This window comes from Raphanus sativus, chromosome 7, assembly GCF_000801105.2.
Source record: "Raphanus sativus cultivar WK10039 chromosome 7, ASM80110v3, whole genome shotgun sequence".
NCBI lineage: Eukaryota > Viridiplantae > Streptophyta > Magnoliopsida > Brassicales > Brassicaceae > Raphanus > Raphanus sativus.
In genome coordinates, this window is record NC_079517.1 from 2,222,566 (window position 1) to 2,241,676 (window position 19,111).

A 19,111-nucleotide genomic window follows, 5' to 3' on the forward strand; every position below is an offset into this window, starting at 1 on the left:
AGTGACTGACGGGGAAAAATAAAATATATATGGCGGGGTGATTTCTGCGTTTAAAATTTAAACTAATACTCGGTTCGGTTCAGCTAAATTTAACCAAACTTTTAACTTTTACCCGGTTTAAAATTTAATACCCAAATTGTCCGAATTTCTTTCGGTCTGGGAAATTTTGTTCCGGTTATGTATTATAAATTTGAAGAAAGTAATGGAACCGGATGTTAAAATAAGAAAGTTAACAAAAAATCCGATTGAATAAATTTAAGAGAATATCGGTTCGGTTTAGTAGGCGGTTTACGTTCCCACCTAACTACGTTTGCGGTGCGTTTATAGTTCCGCGTCTTTTCAACATCATCAGTCTCTCTCTCTGTGAGGAAGGCGAAATGGCGCGAAAACCTAGACGTAATGTGCCGGAGAGTCTACGGGGGTTATTCGGAGAAAAAGCCAAGAATCTAAAGGACGCTATAGTAGATCTGATTACCCACCGGAGTATCCAGCCGGAGCAGTGCCGATGCAAGGGCCAAGGCTGTCTCGGCTGCAGCCGCGATAAACCGTCGTTTCTGTTGCGTCCCGATGACCCCAACCACTACCGTCAACTTCTTCTCCATCGATGCTTCGTTGTGCTTCACGAACAAGCCCCTCCGCTGCCGAGTTTCTCGCCGACGTCTTGGTGGTCACAGCGAGAGGTTAGGATTTCACTGTACAGTGTATTGCTTTTTGAGTTATTAATTTTGAGATGTTTTTTTGAGAGATAGCCACTTGTAAGAACGTTGTGATGGCTCTCTATTTTTTGAATGATGTTCAGATTGTGGAGAAGGTGATTGAATCTGGAGGTGATAGTGGGAATGTGATATGTGCTAGATATGACAAGGTTAACTCTTCATACTTATCTAAGCACCTTTAGGGTGTTTCTTTATCTTAAGCTAGTTTACTTTGAACACCTTCAGATTTTATAGATATGATTAATGAATGGTTTCTTTTGCTGTCTATTTTTTTTTCTTCTCAGTATGAACAGTCTAGTTCTTTTCTGGAGTTGTTGACAACTTCTTCTTGCGAGTTTCTTCTCAACCGGGTGTGTTGTTGAACTTTTTTTTTTTGATGAGTAACTTCCAATTTTTGAGTTTGGAGTCGTTTTAATATCCAAGTTTTTCTTGTGTGTAGATCGGTCATGATTTAATGGTTTATCTACTACGACACACATCGATATTCTTACCGTTTCAAGGAAAGAATCACCAGCAAGTGTCAGGGCCTCCTCTACGTATCACTCAAAAGGGTAAGTCTCAGTACTAAACTTTCATAAGTCTAATCAAATATTTTGTTGTAATGCTTCCACTTGTAGGTTCTCTGAATACGTTGTGATGTCTCTTTGTCAAATTCTTAGCCATCTATTATCAGTTTCTGGTTCTAGTTCATACTAACTTGGTGAAGTTTCCATTTTCCATGGGTGTAGAGACCTTGCCCGTCCACAACAACAAAAGAAAGAGTGACGAGAGCGGGGAACCATCAAAGAAAAGGCAGCGGGTTTCTTATACTGTCAATGACTGCCCTAAGGATGTGTCTGCAGCTGTTACGTCCATAGCTTCTGTGGATGTAGTAGACGAACATAGAGAGGAGAAACCTAAAAAGCGTTTCCGATTGTATCTTAAGCGTCGACGAAAGCAGACAAAGGACAACTGCCCAAAAGTTGACGATGAGGCACCTTGTGTAACTTCTAGTACAAATGTTGAAGCCTCAACTGGGAATGAAGCTGATGGGAGGAATCCGCAAATCAGTATAAGTGGAAGTCTCACTGATTTCACAAAGCAGGTAACCAAAAAAAACTGGTTTCAAATCCGAATCACTCGTCAAGTAGCAAATGCATTTGTTTTATTTACAGACGATGTTCTGGTAGATTTATACTTTACTGCTGAACATTACTAATAGACGAGTATAAATTGCTCTTGAATTTTCCCCAGCTTTGAGAATTTGACGGGGAATTTTTCTATAGTTTATGACACTTTATCACCTTCAAATTTGAAAACCTGTTATTGCATTCTGAAGATGTAACCACCACTTCTTTTTGTAAGCTAAACAGGTGAAAGGAAATAAACATTTCAAGTTTTCCAACTCGGAATATGTTTCAGTTATACCACCAAATCGTATCCTTCAGCGGTTTGAACATGTTCTATGATTCTTCTCTATACGGTTCTTCTCCATTGTTTATGATTCCTTATGATATACAGACATTCTGAAAACATTAAAAGCCAACTACTCTGATTCAAAGTCCCTGATGAACCATATATTTGGTGAAGTAAGTGCTTGGTCCGCAGCCCCATCTCATGGCAAAGGCAATTGCCCCAGTGAATCTATTTGCTTGTAAGTTACGCAGTTATTTTCGTAAGTTTTTTTTTATTATCTTTTCATACCTTGACTGACATTCTTGTATATCTTAAGAGTTATTTTGAAAATGATGTCACAATTTTTTTTTCCACTGTCCGGCAGGTACCATTCACTGCTCAAGTCTCTTAAAAGTCTAATTGGAAAAACAAAGTCCTCTTATTTGAAAACGTTACTAGATAAACACTGTCCTGTTCTCTTGCCACAAGAGAGTGCGTCCGCAAATGCGGCTTCTCAGGTTGATTTTTTTCCTTATGAGGCTGTCTTCAAAATAAATTTCATTGGAGTTTGAATAATGTATCATTATTACCTCAGAAATATAGTGTTGGAATATGAACAGCGAAGGAATATAGAAAAAGATAATTCAACACGGTTGCTAGAGACTATTGCTAATATATTAACAGTTCACATCCGTGGTACTTCCAACTGATCCTCTGATTGACAAACCGTATGTGTCTTATATTACAGAGTTCCTGGAGGCAAAACTCAGATAAGCTGCCTCTGTATTGCACAAAAGACCAAGTAGTTTCCTTTATTTGGGCCATCTGTAGCCACATTATTCCAGAAGGTTTGCTTGGGACCAATCATCAGATGAGAGTGCTTAGGAGTAACATTGCCTGGTTTGTTTCTCGGCGTAGAAATGAGAAATGCACCGTGACGCAATTCTTGCATAAAGTGAAACCATCAGGTTTCCCATTCTTTGCCAGTAAACAGTTATGCTGTATGGTCAACGGACATGCACTCCAGAATGAGTCCATCAGCAGTACACAGCAGATGCTGTGCACGAAATGGATATCTTGGCTTTTCTTAGAGATTGTCAAGAAATTGGGGCTCTTCAACTTCTATGCCACTGAAAGGCAAGATGGGCGGCAGAACATTTATTATTACCGGAAATGCAACTGGGAGAGGTTAGTGAGCAAAGACATGAGCAAAACCCTTAATGGATATGTCCAAGTGGAGAATGCTGAAGTTGAAATTAGAAGGAAAAAGTTTGAGTTATCGAAGTATAGGTTTCTACCAAAGTCAAATGGTGTGAGGATGCTGTTAGATTTTAGTTCCTCGTCAAGGTCGCCTTCTCTTCGTGATATACATGCCGTTTTGAAGGACATTCAGCTGAAAGAACCAGATGTCCTTGGGTCTTCTGTTTTTGACCATGACGACTTCTACAGAAACCTAGGCCCGTATCTGAAACATTTGAGGAGTCAATCTGGGGAACTTCCTCCTTTGTTCCTGGTGGTTGCAGATGTTCGCAAAGCATTTGATTCGATCGACCAGGGTAAGCTACTTGATATTGTGCAATGTGTCCTGAAAGATGAACATATCTTAAAAAAGTGTAGGCTAATCTGCTGTGGGAAGAGATCACGTTGGGTAAACAATGTACTAGTCTCGACTGATAAAAATGATGCCGTTGCAAGATTCACATCAACCTTTCCATATAATGGTCTGCAAAGTATCATTGTTGATCAGGTATGCTTCTTTTTTATGCTAAGCCTCTATGATTTTAACCATATATGATGTCTGTGAATTATTTCTGCAATATTTGTGTGTGCCTACTGTCAAGTAGCCTAGTGTCGAAAACTCGTTCTGGTTATATGATGATAAATAAAGTGAATCAGAACAAAATCATAGTTCATGGCATTCTGGTTGGTGTTTCATTTTAAACTTAGTTCAAAACCTTCTACTTCATTGTTTAATCTTTGCATGAGAAAATAAATAACAGGTTGTAGAGGGTAAAACACACAACTACTGGACCTGTGAAAAATCTTTTAGAGATCCCATCTCTTAGTGCTTTGTACAGTCCCTTTTGTTATTTACTTCTCTCCTTATCAGTGTTATGGTTTTTGGTCCATTGTTTCAGGGAGAAAACCACCTAGTAAGGAAAAAGGGTCTCATGCAGTGGATCATCGACATGCTAAAGAACAACATGCTGCAAATCGATAAAAACTTCTATGTACAAATAGCAGGAATACCTCAGGGACACAAATTGTCATCTTTGTTATGCTGTTTATACTACGGGCATCTTGAGAGGACTTTTATGTACCCGTTCCTCGACAAAGCCTCTGGAGATGCGTCTACTGGAGAATGCAGTGGAGTGAGAGAGCTAATCACTCCCCCAAGCTATAAGTTACTGAGATTTATCGATGATTACCTCTTTGTGTCTACCTCAAGAGAACAGGCCACTAGATTTTATCAGAGGTTGAAGCAAGGATTCCCAGATTACAACTGCTCGATGAACTACAAGAAATTCTGCATAAACTTCGAAGATGGAGTTGAATCACAGAATTCTTCTAACACTAAAAGGATGTACGTGGGTGATAATGGAGTTTCTTTTATAAGATGGACGGGTTTGCTTATCAATTCCCGCACATTCGAAGTTCAAGTTGACTACACAAGGTCTGTCTCATTCTCCTTTTACTTGTTTGGCTCTGTTTCCTCAGCATTACTGCTTTATGATTGTTTCGAGTTTTAACTTTGCCACTCAAAATTTATGAAAATAGGTACGTGAGTGGCCATATAAGCTCAACCTTCACGGTACCCTGGCAGAACAAACCAGTTGGAAACCTTCGGCATAAATTGTGTTACTTCTTGGTCCCTAAATTGCATCCCATTCTCTTTGACTCGAACATCAACTCGGGAGCAATTGTCAGGTTAAACATCTATCAGATCTTTCTGTTAGCTGCAATGAAGTGTCACTGCTATCTCTACGACCTGGCCCGGTTTTGGAAGCTTCCTCCTCATACTTTGTCCAAATTCATCACAAGATCTATCAGGTATGGAATAAAACTATATCATGTGTTTCTTGGCATTTTGGTTTATGTGCAGTGCAGTTATATAATCTAGCGTTCTTGATTATCTTCCAACTTATAGGTACATGTTCAAACTCATACATCGAAGGACGCACAAAATCAACACCGGTTCTAGTTTCAGACCAGTTCTTAAACTGCGCAAAGAAGAAGTGATGTGGCTTGGCTTACACGCTTACATTCAAGTACTGAAGAGGAAACACTCCCGATATCGAACCCTCTTGAATTATTTGGGATCTGCGCTTTCGAAACTGGATGTTCCTCTGGATCTATCGCCGGATCTGGATTATGCAACGAACCGATCAAACTCATCTATCCTGTGGAGACTGAGTTACTGATCCTATATGTTTGAAGCTGTACTAAGCGGGTTAATTTGATTTCTCTCTTTTTTTTCTGAAACTTGAAGGTTATTTTGGTGGTTATCTCTTTCTATGTATAACTGTTTGGATTATTGAATATATATATATATAGACAAGATCCAAGCATAGTTATGTTATAACATATCATATAATCCAACATGAAAGAGAGAAAAAAACTTTTCAACTGTACTGTAGTTCACTTCTTGGAGTATTCAGACGAATGAATCGGAGCATACCCTTCAGGTAACTGCTCCTGCGACTGTGACGGTTGTGGTGGTGGTTGCTCAGCTTCAACCTTTTCCTTTGTTTTCTGACTAACCTCTCCAGCAGCTTTAGCAACTCTGCTGAACGCTCCTGCGGCCCAGGTCACACCGGTCAACACGTAACGGTTTTTCATCACGGCATTTCCTGCGCTGCTCACCGTCTGCTCGGCCGAAGCATACGCAGACTTGGTCCTCTCTGAAACCTGGAGGCTTTGATCCACCTCTTTGATCTTGTCGTTCACCAGGCTCGTACCAGCTGTGAATTTTTGGCTTAGACCGATCTTTTGGTCGATGGAAGCAACTCCTGCGGTTGCGGTCGAAGTGAAACCGAGTTTCTCATCGAATGCTTTTGCTTTGCCGACCGCGTCTTTCCCGAGGATGAAACCCTTTGCTAGCATGCTGCTCACAACATCTTCTGCCTTCTGTACAACTGATTCTGCAGCGCCTCCATCACCGCTCTGCGTTTCCTGGGGAAATGGAATAAAAAATTAAAACCTCTAGTGAGAGTGTTGACGATCAACTCGCTCAATATATCTACCAATCACTAGATTTGAGAGGTTTGCAAGTTTTTTGTAAACAAATAATCAATGATTAGGGAATCAAACATCAACGATAAGGTCAAGATGGAAGACATTACAGCATGAGGGGCAGCAGGTGGAGTGTAGTTAGGAGCCATCTCAATGATGACTGACTGATCAGCAATACTCGCACCCTGATAAACATCTCTAAGTTGTTAGTATACATATAATATATATTATGTATGATTAAGGAGAGGAATGGTTAAAGAGAACCCACTGATAAGAGCACAGCTGTCTCTGCTCCTTGAGGATCTTTGAATGTGACATAAGCACTACTCTCGCTACTGCTTAGTTAAAAACATGAAAATCAAACAAAAGAAGCTCATAGTCAAGAGAAAATAAAACCTTAATTCCTTATTTCACCGAACGAAAGTAACAAAGCAATTGGCAAAAACACAAACCCTTGGATGTCAATACTTTCAACTTCACCAGAAAAAGAGAAGAACTCTTTGATATCATGCTCTGTTGCTCCTGAGGAGAGATTCCCAACTTTTACTGACCTTATAATCTGCATCCACCATGAATCAAAAGGGATATATATGATCGTTAACGGAAACCACTAGAGCCAGCTCAAAAGAAGTCTAAATTCTCACAAGATAATACTATCATAGTGAAACACACATTTATCTCGGATCAAATCAAGTTCGCCGGAAATAGACTGTCATCTTTTTTATTCAACAAAATAAACGCGGAGAATAACACTACATAATGAAGTTTTTTTTTTTTTTTGCTAAAAAAAAAAAAAAAAAAAAAAAAAAACTTCAAACCTAATGAAGTTGAATATGATTCAGGGATAAATAATTTTTTTTTATTTGTTTCTGAAACACACATATGTAAAAAAACTTCACAAATACGCAAAAGGAACACAGATAATAATTACACGAAATCAAACCTAGAAAAAAAAATCAACGGAGATTAAATCTTTGGCAATAAAATTTGATCACGTAACTAAACAATACATAGATATTGCAGAAATTTAAAAGAATATAGAGTTGCATATAGAGAACACAAAATTGATTTGAATCCAGAAATTTTTTTAAAAAACGAACTAAGAGCTATCAAACTTGTCCTAAGCAGCAAATTTATGATAAGCAAATCGTTTCTAGTCGTAAGATATTTTCTGAATAAACAAAAAGAACAAACCGCCATGGATGTTGTTGATGATCTTCGTTGTCGCCGAGGAAGAGAGGTGTGAGATTGTTTTCTAACGCAGATTCAAGAGAAACGTACTTCGATATTGATCTGATTGATGACGTATATTAGGGGAGAAGTGTCTTTGCTTTTTATTACACTCGACGTGTGGGAGATTGCGTAACGCCATTCATCTTTTTTTAGTACTACTATTTTATTATAAACAAAATCAGCTCAATACAAAAATAATAATACTTCACTTTTTTTTCCTTTTTTACACTTCTGTTTTCTTCTTTTTGGCTTTTTCATTTCAAAATGAAAAGTTAGAGAAATCTTGCCTAATCATAAGAAATGGTAAATTTCTTAATTTAATAATGAATAAATATTTTGGTAAATTTAACTAAAGAAAAATATTAAATTTTTATTTCAAATTTTTATTTTTTATTAAATTTTGTTCTTAAACATTTTCAGTTTTAAATTGTGAGGAAATATTTTTCGGGTATGTGAAATTGTGGATCAGTTAGTTTGGTTAAAAAGAAAATAAAAAAACGGGCCTTATCTTCATCATATTGGGCTTTAGGAGAAATTGTTACGATAAAGCCTCTCGCCACCTGTTAAAGCAGACTCATAGGTGGAGAAACGATCTGCGTTTGAGCTTTTTTGTTAGTCAACTTCAAAACAGAGACGGAGTATCTTCCCCTTTCCTTGGGAAGTCCACTTTTAATTCTCTGTGTGCGGTCAGATCAAGGTGAAGTCAAACACACACGAAAATATGACTTTTTAAGTCTTTAAAACTTTTGCATGACGTGAATGAATACGTCATGAAGACAATGCATGTGGGATAGGTCTGTCCATGGATGCGTGCGTTCACAATGACGTCGACGTTCATATTAGACAAAATAAAAACAAAACTTTGCTTTTTCCCACTAATCAATGTGTATAAATATGTGTACATGTATCCCATCTTCTTACACATTCAAAGTGTTTCAAAAGAAAGAATCAGAGAGATAAAAAATAATCCACCATCTGAACTAATGGAAAACTTAATGACGAAACAGAGTATCCCTCTCCTCACGCCCTACAAGATGGGTAGATTCAATCTTTCCCACAGGTATGCTGCTGTATATGTTTATATGTCATACCCTTTTTCAGTTTTTTACATGTGAGCTAAAAACTTGAATCATTTTGTTTATGAATCAGGGTTGTTCTTGCACCATTGACGAGACAGAGATCATACGGAAACGTTCCTCAGCCTCATGCTGTGCTATACTACGCTCAGAGAACCACCCCAGGAGGTCTTCTCATCACTGAAGCCACTGGAGTTTCAGATACAGCTCAAGGGTATTCACTTCTTCTATCTCTTTTTTTCTTTTTCTTTTTTTTTCTGAAAGAATGCTAAATTTAAAGTTTCACAAAAGAAAATGCTAAATTTATTTAATATCAAAATTAGTTGTACTAATTGATTATTCTATCTCCACTCGCTTTGATATAAAGTTTATGATTTTTTTTTATTTGTGGGTTTTGATCTGACCCACCCACGTTTGTGTGGTTTCTTTTTTTTTTTTTGGTAATCATGTTAAAAGTGTGGTTTCTTGTTATTGAAGGTATCAAGATACACCTGGGATATGGACTAAAGAGCATGTGGAGGCATGGAAGCCTATCGTGGATGCTGTTCATGCCAAAGGTGGCATCATCTTCTGTCAGATCTGGCATGTTGGCCGTGTTTCTAACAGAGGTTTTCAGCCAAATGAGCAAGCTCCCATCTCTTGTTCGGACAAGCCGTTGATGCCTCAGATCCGCTCTAATGGCATTGACGAAGCCATGTTTACCCCTCCGAGACGCCTAAAAACAGAAGAAATCCCCACCATTGTCAATCACTTCAGGCTTGCAGCAAGAAACGCTATGGAAGCTGGTAAGCACACTCTCATAGTCTCATTGGTGAAACTAAGTAACTAAGCATTGATTGCTAGGCAAATGACTTGGATAGAACAAGAAAATATTGTGACAAAATTAACACATAAATAAAATATGACTAAATTAGCACTAATTAGAAGATAAAATGATTAAATTATTTCAAATCTTAAATCTGTCGTTCACCTCATAAATATTACTAAACTATGAGTTCTAATCACTAAACCTAATCCAAATCTATAATAAAATATATATTTTGAACTTTTGGTTAATTTTATTTTGGTGAGCTACTCTGATAGTATTATTATAGATAATAAAGACTTGCATTATATACGTGTTATTGAATGTTGTTGTTTTGCTCACAGGCTTCGATGGAGTTGAGATCCATGGAGCTAATGGCTATCTCATCGACCAGTTCATGAAAGACACGGTGAACGACAGAACTGACGAATACGGTGGATCATTACAAAACCGCTGCAAATTCGCTCTAGACATAGTAGAAGCAGTGGCAAACGAGATCGGGCCTGAGCGCGTCGGAATAAGGCTCTCTCCCTTCGCAGACTACATGGAGTCGGGAGACACAAACCCGCAAGCGTTGGCACTTCACATGGCGAAATCTCTGAACAAGTACGGAATCTTATACTGCCACGTGATCGAAGCGAAGATGGAAACAATGGGTGAGGTAGCAGAGTGTCCTCACACGTTGACGCCGATGAGGAAAGCCTTCTCGGGAACGTTCATCGCCGCGGGAGGTTTCAAGAGGGAAGACGGGAACGCGGCGGTGGAGGAGGGAAGGACCGATCTTGTGGCGTATGGTCGGTGGTTTCTGGCGAACCCGGATCTGCCAAAGAGGTTTGAAGTCGATGCGGAGTTGAATAAGTACGATAGATCGACGTTTTACACATCTGATGCTGTCGTGGGTTACACTGACTACCCTTTTCTCGATTAAACGGCTTATTATAATACATGTTGTTATTTGTGTTTCGTAAGACGACATTGTCGTCGGTCCAGCACGTATTTTAAATATTTATACACTAATTTATGAAAACGTTGCAGCTTTTTTCAAATTTAGCCCACAATTTATACGATAGTAGCAAGTAGTACCTTGACTTCCCTGTGTTTCAATTCCGTTTCTACCGTCACTACTCGATTTTTGTAGGGGAAGTCTCCCTAATCTAATGAGTTAATTAAGAATTAATTAATGATTTTCTACAACCTTTTTAGTCAGTAAATACAGTTTATCATTAGTTATGCAGATTATTAGAAAAATTTACACCAGATTTTTAATATGATGTAAACAGAGTTATCAGCCATAAATTTTCATAAAGTAATTTAATTTGGTATATGATGTGAATAGAATCAATCCATAACCATAAATTTTCATAAAATAGTTTATTTTGCATATGATGTGAATAGAATCCACATCCATAAATTTTCATATAGTTTAATCTGGTGTAAGTCTAGTTTTGATGCAAGCAGAACTATTAGACGTGATTCATACAGCAACATAAAATTTTGACTATAAATTTTTTGTGATATATTTTTTCTAATTTGTGATAGATTAAACCAGAGTATCAGAAAACTTAACAAAGTAGAATTAAGCTTGGTCTAGTTCTGCAGATTAACTCTGCTTGGTACGGTTTAAACCGGTCCAAGATTCATTTTAAATTTTAAACGGGAAGGGCGGGTCAACTACGACAGCTCAGGAGGATCCTTCCCTCCACCGCCATATCCACGCGGACCACATGAAATAAATAGTTTATGCAATTAAAAAAAATAAAAAATAATAAATTTGGGAAAACGTATTTACCTAACTCTTGCCAATCATCGTTCCCCTCATTGCTAGAGAGATTAGATTCGAGAGAGAAGAAGAAGAAGAAGAAGAAGATGAGTTTCCAAGACCTCGAAGCTGGCTCTCGGTTCCAATCGCCGAATCGTTTCACCGGGGTGAGGAGGCAGCATCAGAAACCTCTGTCTCGTGGGGATCCGTCTCAGGAGGTAGCCGCCGGGATTTTCAGGATCAGCACGGCCGTCAATTCCTTCTTCCGCCTCGTTAATTCGATCGGAACGCCTAAGGATACTCTCGATTTGCGAGATAAGCTGTCAGTTTCCATTTCTTTTCGAGTTAATTAGGGTTTTCTGTTTCAGTTAGGGTTCTTGGGTTTCTATGATGATGATGATGAGTATTAGGCCACGTATGGTAGAGAAAGCTTAAAATTCATTGTTAAATGTCTGACAATTTTGGTTTGTTTATTGAGAATTTTGTATTTAAAAAAAAAAAAAAGATTAATTTCGTTTTATTTGTTCTGGAAATTATATTTGGTTTGCAGGCAAAAGACAAGGTTACAGATATCAGAACTGGTGAAAAATACGTCAGCTAAGCTTAAAGAAGCTAGCGAAGCCGACCTCCATGGAGCAACTACTGTAAGAAACTGCTTACATTTTTTGTTTGTTTGCTGAGGCTAATGAAATGTTAGATGTGAAAGAGAGAACATTTACTAATTAACCAAATTTTGTGGTGATACCATTAGATCTTTGTGAAGTTTTACAAAAAAATATATTTTATTTAGTGGGAGAATTGGTTACCTCTGATAGATGATGTGTGTGAATTTGTTTATCTGTAGACATTATTAGTATTCAGTGTTGTGTTTTTATATTAACTTGCAGCCAATTAAGAAGATTGCGGATGCTAAACTGGCGAAAGATTTCCAATCAGTTCTCAAAGAGTTTCAGAAAGCTCAGAGACTTGCAGCTGAGAGAGAATTAACATATACTCCTGTCGTCACTAAAGATATGCCTACCAGGTTACTTAAAATTGAATCTCTCTTGTTTTATGTACTCGCATGTTAAATATTGTGGTTTTGTAGTCTAAAAGAGGAGCTTGATAAATGTTAGTGTAAATAATAGTCTGTGGAATTTGAGTCGTGTGCTTACACATGCTTCATTGTTATGCCACTCCATGCAGTTATAATGCACAGGAACTGGATATTGAATCTTTAAGGACCTCCCAGGAGCAAACTCTTCTTCTACAATCAAAAAGGTGAGAGTATTATGCTATTATTTGATTGTATGCTATAGCATATCATATACCCAGATGTGAGTTCAGTCAAGCATGCAGTTTTCTTTTGTTCCTCAGTGAGATACAAGGCTTAAAATAAGGTTAATAGATTTTTTTGAAGTTGGTTATGGCTATGAAACCCCATTTTAAATCCATTTTCTCTGTTTGGGCATGTTGTGTTACCTCATATCTTGCAGCGACATGCTTTTTAACATTGAATTATACTCATTCCAGGCAAGAAGTGGTGTTTCTAGATAACGAGATAACATTCAATGAAGCAATTATTGAGGAAAGAGAGCAAGGAATCAGAGAAATTCAAGAGCAGATTGGTGAAGTGAATGAAATCTTCAAAGATCTAGCTGTTTTAGTGAATGATCAAGGAGTTATGATCGGTAAGTAAACCCCAACTGCCATAAATCTTAAATTTCTATGTCTCCTTTACTTCTTTAAAGTCTAAGGAACAATGTAATGTCTATTTTGGCAGATGACATCAGCTCCAACATTGATAATTCACATGCTGCAACTGCACAAGCCACTTCTCAACTCAGAAAAGCATCTAAAACTCAAAGAGCAAACTCATCCTTGGTACTAAGAGAGAACTCTCTCAGTTTTTTTTTTTTTAATTCTCTGATCCCGTTTTCCTATCTAGCAGCTAAAGCTAAGTTTATGTTTTACTTTTGTTGCAGACATGCCTTCTTATTCTCATATTTGGGATTGTTATACTCATTGTCATCATCGTTGTCCTGGTCTGAGCACCAAGCTTTAAGCATCAACCGAAGAAGAGTCGATCAAACTATACAAGTTGCCACATTAAAGATATATATATATTTATTGTACAGATTCTTTGTACTGCATCGTCCTTCTTCCCTTGCAATCGAATTGAATCTTAACGTTTATGTATTAATCCATCTTACTGATCTTTATAGCAAAAGATACGAAAATGTTATGGCTGATGTCTATTACTTTTTTGCTCAAGTCGATCAGGGACCCAAGATTATCATAGTGGTATGATAATTGAACATGAAGAAGGCCATTTTAAACAAGCAACATGTAACAAAAAACAACATAAAGAGAATCTCTAAAAGACTATTCACAAGTATGGTAGTAGACGCATGCATGCCAAAGTCAAAAGTGTTATATGATATATTTCCTCCTCCTTCGTTCATATCCCCTTCACAACCTCCCCTGAAAACGAGAAACAAATGATAACTCCCAAGACAGAACAATAATGCAGAGAACAACATGCTTTTCATTCTTACCTCCATGATGTGTTTCAGAAGAAAGAAAACCCATTTGTTCAGTAATATGGTTCACTTGTTGTTGATCCCTAGTCCACTCGCTTAGTTCTTGCTCCATCGCCAGGTCACTATTCTCCACTGACCCTGTTACAGTCTCGTCAGTCTCTCCACTCACCGGGGCTTCATCAGCAAAAAACTGTTCCCAGAATGGGTCTTGTACTCCAGGTAGCTCAGGGACCTCGTTCAGTAACGCTTTCATCTCTCCCTCACCTTCAGGAGTAACTGCATCACCTAAAGCAGCCACTATTGGATCCAAACACTCTCCATTACCCGTCTCGCATCCAACTAATAATTCAGATTCAGGGCTCCAAGAAGCTGCAGCTACTACTCCTTGGTCTGTTGGTTGAACCAGACCAGCTTGAGGATGATGAGCCAAACCTGCCTCAGGTACTTGATTCATTGCTGAATGAGCCGAGTCAGGTGAAACCTCGGCCTGTGTTTCTCCAGAAACTGTGTTAGAGGAGTTCAGAGAGTTAGCACTGGGAACATCACCTAAGAGAAAACTTCCAGGATTGTCTGAAACCGATTCAGACTCATTTGAGCTACTCATATTCAAGAACTGCCGAAGCATAGTTTGTGCTGCTTCGTTTATCGATGGCTGATACTTAACAATCTGACGATCAGCCTCCTCAGGAAGCCTCCTCTTTTTGTTGCTGCTTCCCTGAATCTGCCTGCCACCATCATTACTCTGTTGTACTACTACTAACTGGTTCAAGAAACCTGGACTCCGAACAGCTTTGGCTAAAAACGACATCATTTGCTGCTGCCTGTGCTCCATCGCCTGAACTTTCTGTACCGCGTCCTGCAGCTGGTGTTCGGTAGCTTGTTGTTGATGCCTTAACCTGACGATTTCCTGCGTAAGAACATTCTTATCCCTCTTGAGTCTTTCCACTTCTTCTTCTGCTATTCCAAACTTCCCTACCTCGACGCAAGCGGTGAGAGATGAGTTCTGGACTTGATGGTTCTGCTGCTGCTGCACATGGGACGATTTCCTCCTTGTAATACCCTTTAGTAGTTGTTTTTGGTCTCTTAGAAATCCCTCGTTTGCAAATTCCCATCTATCTGGATCAACTTTTCTGAATCCCTGAGAATAAAGATTCAACAAGAGAGACTATAATGATCAATAAAGATAGAACATAGTTCTTTTTCTTTTTTTTGGAAGTTACGAGAAAGAGTGATGCTTACTTACATATGTGTTTAACTGTCTGACGAAGCTGGAGAAATTGTTGTGCTTGAAGTACTTAGGCAGAAACACCTTGGAGAACTCGGGAACGTCCCAGACGACGAAGCTGTTGTTCCCGCTGCTCCAAGAAACGACCTCATTGGTGGAAGGATCATCGACCATGTCGTATGTTTTGCTCAGAAAAGGCGCCACCGTGTTCACCGGAGGCGGTATAGGCGGCGGGTTTGTTGAGTTAACCGACGGTGCTGGTTCAAGAACGTGTTCCATAGCTACTACGAATGCAATCAAGAACTACCGATTGATTCTTTAGTATTATATCACTCACAAGTCACTCACTCTGCCACAACCTTCATCACACTTCAGTTTTTCTGCGTCGCTTTTTTTTTTTTTTCACTCACTCGGTGAATTTAGTTACGTGGCGCATTCATACACCGTTAAATAATAAGATTAACTATCTGTCGTTCGATGATATAAATTAATTATAATATGAAAAAGACGCAGAGAAAACTCCCTCTCTCTGGGGACTGACACACACTGATGAATCATCGGAACATTGAAAGTGAAGCGGCGGAACTTGTGGAAAGGAATCGGCTAAATGAAATTGTTTTGAGTTAAATTAGGTGATGATAATGTCAAAATATGAGTGTTTATTTCACCCAAAAACTGAGTATATAATATGCTCGTTCCGCATTACAGACCATAGATTATTGTTTTGCTTGTCACACACCATTCGATCGAAACCGTAATCCTGCTTAACTAGTTCGAAATAAAACATAAGCAGAGGAAGAATAAAATTTTATTTTTGTAAACGCAAATGCACGTGCTTGTTAGTGGCAAGTCACGTGAGGTGGTCTGAAGAATCCAAGATGCTTGCTTCGGTTCAAGCACGGCAAAGCAAAGCAAAAGTAGTTTCTTTCGATTCAGTTCACCTCACCCTCCCCCGCGAAATCTTGGCAGATCAACAAAAACTCCCATCTTCGGATTCTCTTTTACCCCTAAACCCACCCGGATCCGATTTTGATCTTATGATCATTTTATTTTCGGGGTTGGTTTTAGTTAATTGCGAGAAATGTCGCGTTTTCCGCGAGGGTTCGTGGAGAATTCGCCAATGGAGGAACCCAAAATCTCTGCTAGTCCAAGTATCTGCTTCAGGCCGATAAACCCTTCTGATTTAGAACGTCTGGAGCAAATCCATCGCGACATATTCCCAATCAGGTAAGATCTTCTTAATTCTTATCTGGTATTCAGATTTTAACTTTCCCCTTTGGGAAACTGATTTGTTTTCAGGTACGAGTCTGAGTTTTTTCAGAATGTTGTCAACGGTGGTGATATCCTCTCTTGGGCTGCTGTTGATCGGAGCCGCCCTGATGGTCTTTCTGACGAACTTATTGGTTTTGTCACTGCCAAAATCGGGCTTGCTAAAGAAACCGAAGTGAGTCTCTTAAATTAGAACTTGTTTTGGAAGGTTTGTGAAGTGTCGATTTTGAATGTTTTGAAAAAGTTTCATGAATTGGGGTTCTCTTACAAATTTAGTTAAAGATCGAAAGTTTCTTTAGTTTCAGCAGCTTTTTGATTTGCCGCATTGGTCTCAAAGCTTTGTGTTTTATTCTTTTTGGATGGTGAAGTGTTGTAGATTTTGAATGGTGTCAAAACATTTCATTATGTCCTATGGTTTAAGCTTTGAACTTTAAGCCATGCTCATTTGATGGGGATTCTTACATAAATTTCCTTAAAATCAAACATATCTTTTGTGCTTATATGTTGATACTTTGTCTCTGTCTCGAGCAGATATCAGATTTAATAAGATATGACTCGTGTAAGGGAGAGGAGACATTGGTGTACATCCTAACGCTTGGAGTTGTAGAAAGCTACAGAAAGCGTGGAATAGGTAATTTGATCATGATCCCATTTAGTAAACGAATGATATGGATTTTTTATTGATTCGGTTTTGTGAATATTAAGCTCTATAACTTTTTTTTTCTTTATTTGCAGCTAAGTTACTTATTAAGGAGGTCATCAAATATGCTTCTAGTATCCCTGTGTGCCGTGGTGTTTACCTTCATGTGATTGCACACAACAGTCCCGCAATCCGATTGTACAAAAGAATGTCTTTCAGATGTGTGAGGAGGTTACATGGATTCTACATAATCAATGGCCAGCATTTCGATTCTTTCTTGTTCGTCTACTTTATCAACGGTTCTCGCTCTCCTTGCTCCCCCTTGTAAGTACAAGACACTGTTTCTTTTTTTCTCTTTGAGGTTTCATTCATATATGAGGGTTATTGTTTAATCATGGTTGCATTGCAGTGATCTTCTGGTGTTGGTTCTGAATTATATGAGGAGCGGAATCAAATCAGTGGCATCAAAGCTAACAATGAAGCACGAAGAGAAAGGCTTGAAATGGATTAAATGCAAAGACATGACGCGGTGTCTCTTGCCTACTCAGACCAAAAGAAACCTTGCGTCTGAAAGAGTATCATCCGGCTACGATTACGTTTAGTATTTGGTCTCTGATTCATAGACTTTGTAAACTCATTCATTTACATGTCCTCATTAAGCTCTGGTTATATGATCATATAGTGGTATGTAATAAAAATGTAAATATTGTGTGATTAGAAAGAAAAAACTTCTCTTTGGGAGGAGAGGTTCAATCAAAACATCTTAAATTAGTTAGCTTGCTGAAAATATAGCTAGCTTTATGCTTTTTGTATACAACTTCGGTTCAGTTAGGTAAATCAGATTGGATAAATCTTTCAGCTAACTACATTTTCAAAATTATAGGTGCATATGTTTAGAAAACATTTAATTTTATATTCAAAATAGTAAACTATGAAAGTGCACTATAACATATAACAAGTTGCTTAAATTGTCAAATTAAATGAACAATTATTGTGCCAAAATAACTATGATATGGGATATTGAAAATTGCAATATCCCACTTGGTTGCAACCCCGCCACGGTTCACTATAGAATCATAGATTCCCCAAGGCACCAAAGCTACAAATGAACAATCGAAACCCAATGAAAAGAGGGTTTCTCATTTCATCCAAGTAGCGTTCCGCCGGAGTGATATCAAAGAGTTTCATCTCAACATTGACATCGAAGTGGAGGAGGCGATTTGCTAAAACTTTCTGGAAACTGGAGAAAAAAAGTTACAACACAATAATTGATTACATTTCTAGCTATCTTTAGATTGAAAAACCATTTACTAAAGTTCATGGGTAATCAAATATATTAATAGGAGATACATACACAATAAATATCAGCACCAGATAAAATAAAGTAAACAATAATTAGATCAAAACTACTGTGGTGTTTTAATGAAACATTTTGAAAAATAAAGAATATAGACAACATTTCACAGAATAAATAAGATAACAATAATTTATGTCCAGATATCTAATATAGATATGAGCAACCAATTTGATTTTGTCTGAATCAATGGTGATAACTAGGGTTAGTTGTTTGGGTATTCGTTCGGATTCATTCGTTTCGAGTATACTGTACATGGTTACATATTTAAGATTCATTCGATATTTATAAAATTTGGTTTAGGTTTGGTTTGGATTTTTAAGGATCTAGTTTGGGATTCTTATAAAACATAAAAGTTCTTAATATACCTTACATCTTCAAACTCTAAAAATAAAAAGTAATACACAATATATACATTTTGAATAATGTAAGACTAAATATCTAAGGTAAACATGAAAATTGATTGAATTGGGGGTATTTGGATGGAGAACAAGTATGTATTTAAATACCTAAACCTAAAGTAAACCTATTTTGGGATTTTTACTTATTATTATTTTTTGTAATTTTCGATATTTTCATGTATTTTGAATATCTTATAGATATCAAATTTAAAATAATTAATATATTAAGTATATAGTTGTGATTCAGATATTTATGATATCTGGATATTTTGGTTTAGATCAGATTCAATTTCGATTCTTCTAACATTATTTTAAGCATACTCAATTTTGTTTTGCATTCAATTTTTCAAGGATAGAGTTATTGGGATCTGTCCAGCGTAGTGATAACAATTATTTGCTTGTCATCCCTAATTTCTTCACTTGTCTTTCAATAATGCGACTTGGTTCCTCCTTGAATGTGGCACCCGGCTGTAAGTCTAATGGTCGATAGTTGTTGTCAATATG

The 19,111-nt window shown here is 37.7% G+C and overlaps 6 protein-coding genes across 8 annotated transcripts; 4 read left to right on the forward strand and 2 right to left on the reverse strand.

The window, feature by feature from the left end:
- Positions 1-349: 349 nt before the first annotated feature.
- LOC108814858 (telomerase reverse transcriptase) lies at positions 350-5,642 on the forward strand. 2 transcript variants are annotated; one of them, XM_018587490.2, is made up of 12 exons: positions 350-680; positions 800-865; positions 1,001-1,066; positions 1,156-1,267; positions 1,445-1,800; positions 2,060-2,132; positions 2,217-2,349; positions 2,476-2,608; positions 2,839-3,837; positions 4,229-4,764; positions 4,869-5,141; positions 5,239-5,642. In XM_018587490.2, exons 1-12 carry the CDS (start codon positions 378-380, stop codon positions 5,510-5,512), a joined length of 3,324 nt encoding a protein of 1,107 aa, XP_018442992.2. In that variant the 5' UTR covers positions 350-377; the 3' UTR covers positions 5,513-5,642. The 2 variants fall into 2 exon arrangements, with proteins under 2 accessions (XP_018442992.2, XP_018442993.2); XM_018587491.2 differs by having other exon boundaries at positions 2,069-2,132.
- On the reverse strand, positions 5,588-7,694 carry LOC108814366 (binding partner of ACD11 1). The gene is made up of 5 exons (XM_018586921.2): positions 7,518-7,694; positions 6,776-6,882; positions 6,592-6,658; positions 6,434-6,508; positions 5,588-6,263 (listed from the first exon to the last, which is right to left on the reverse strand). The coding sequence occupies exons 1-5, from the start codon at positions 7,521-7,523 to the stop codon at positions 5,730-5,732; spliced, it is 789 nt and encodes a 262-aa protein (XP_018442423.1). The 5' UTR covers positions 7,524-7,694; the 3' UTR covers positions 5,588-5,729.
- Positions 7,695-8,490: 796 nt separating this feature from the next.
- Positions 8,491-10,525, forward strand: LOC108816177 (12-oxophytodienoate reductase 1-like). The gene is made up of 4 exons (XM_018588750.2): positions 8,491-8,616; positions 8,706-8,846; positions 9,110-9,417; positions 9,782-10,525. The coding sequence occupies exons 1-4, from the start codon at positions 8,540-8,542 to the stop codon at positions 10,363-10,365; spliced, it is 1,110 nt and encodes a 369-aa protein (XP_018444252.1). The 5' UTR covers positions 8,491-8,539; the 3' UTR covers positions 10,366-10,525.
- Positions 10,526-11,208: 683 nt separating this feature from the next.
- Positions 11,209-13,436, forward strand: LOC108816109 (syntaxin-21). The gene is made up of 7 exons (XM_018588679.2): positions 11,209-11,518; positions 11,747-11,840; positions 12,084-12,220; positions 12,382-12,456; positions 12,709-12,866; positions 12,959-13,059; positions 13,161-13,436. Exons 1-7 carry the CDS (start codon positions 11,304-11,306, stop codon positions 13,224-13,226), a joined length of 846 nt encoding a protein of 281 aa, XP_018444181.2. The 5' UTR covers positions 11,209-11,303; the 3' UTR covers positions 13,227-13,436.
- A 112-nt stretch (positions 13,437-13,548) lies between these two features.
- On the reverse strand, positions 13,549-15,513 carry LOC108814429 (heat stress transcription factor A-1b). Of its 2 annotated transcripts, XM_018586999.2 has the most exons (3): positions 14,962-15,512; positions 13,734-14,856; positions 13,549-13,659 (listed from the first exon to the last, which is right to left on the reverse strand). In XM_018586999.2, the coding sequence occupies exons 1-3, from the start codon at positions 15,220-15,222 to the stop codon at positions 13,637-13,639; spliced, it is 1,407 nt and encodes a 468-aa protein (XP_018442501.1). In that variant the 5' UTR covers positions 15,223-15,512; the 3' UTR covers positions 13,549-13,636. The 2 variants fall into 2 exon arrangements, with proteins under 2 accessions (XP_018442501.1, XP_018442500.1); XM_018586998.2 differs by having other exon boundaries at positions 13,574-14,856; positions 14,962-15,513.
- Positions 15,514-15,819: 306 nt separating this feature from the next.
- On the forward strand, positions 15,820-17,613 carry LOC108817241 (histone acetyltransferase MCC1). Its single transcript, XM_018589883.2, has 5 exons — positions 15,820-16,170; positions 16,243-16,387; positions 16,744-16,843; positions 16,948-17,176; positions 17,262-17,613. The coding sequence occupies exons 1-5, from the start codon at positions 16,025-16,027 to the stop codon at positions 17,452-17,454; spliced, it is 813 nt and encodes a 270-aa protein (XP_018445385.1). The 5' UTR covers positions 15,820-16,024; the 3' UTR covers positions 17,455-17,613.
- The last annotated feature ends 1,498 nt before the right edge of the window (positions 17,614-19,111 follow it).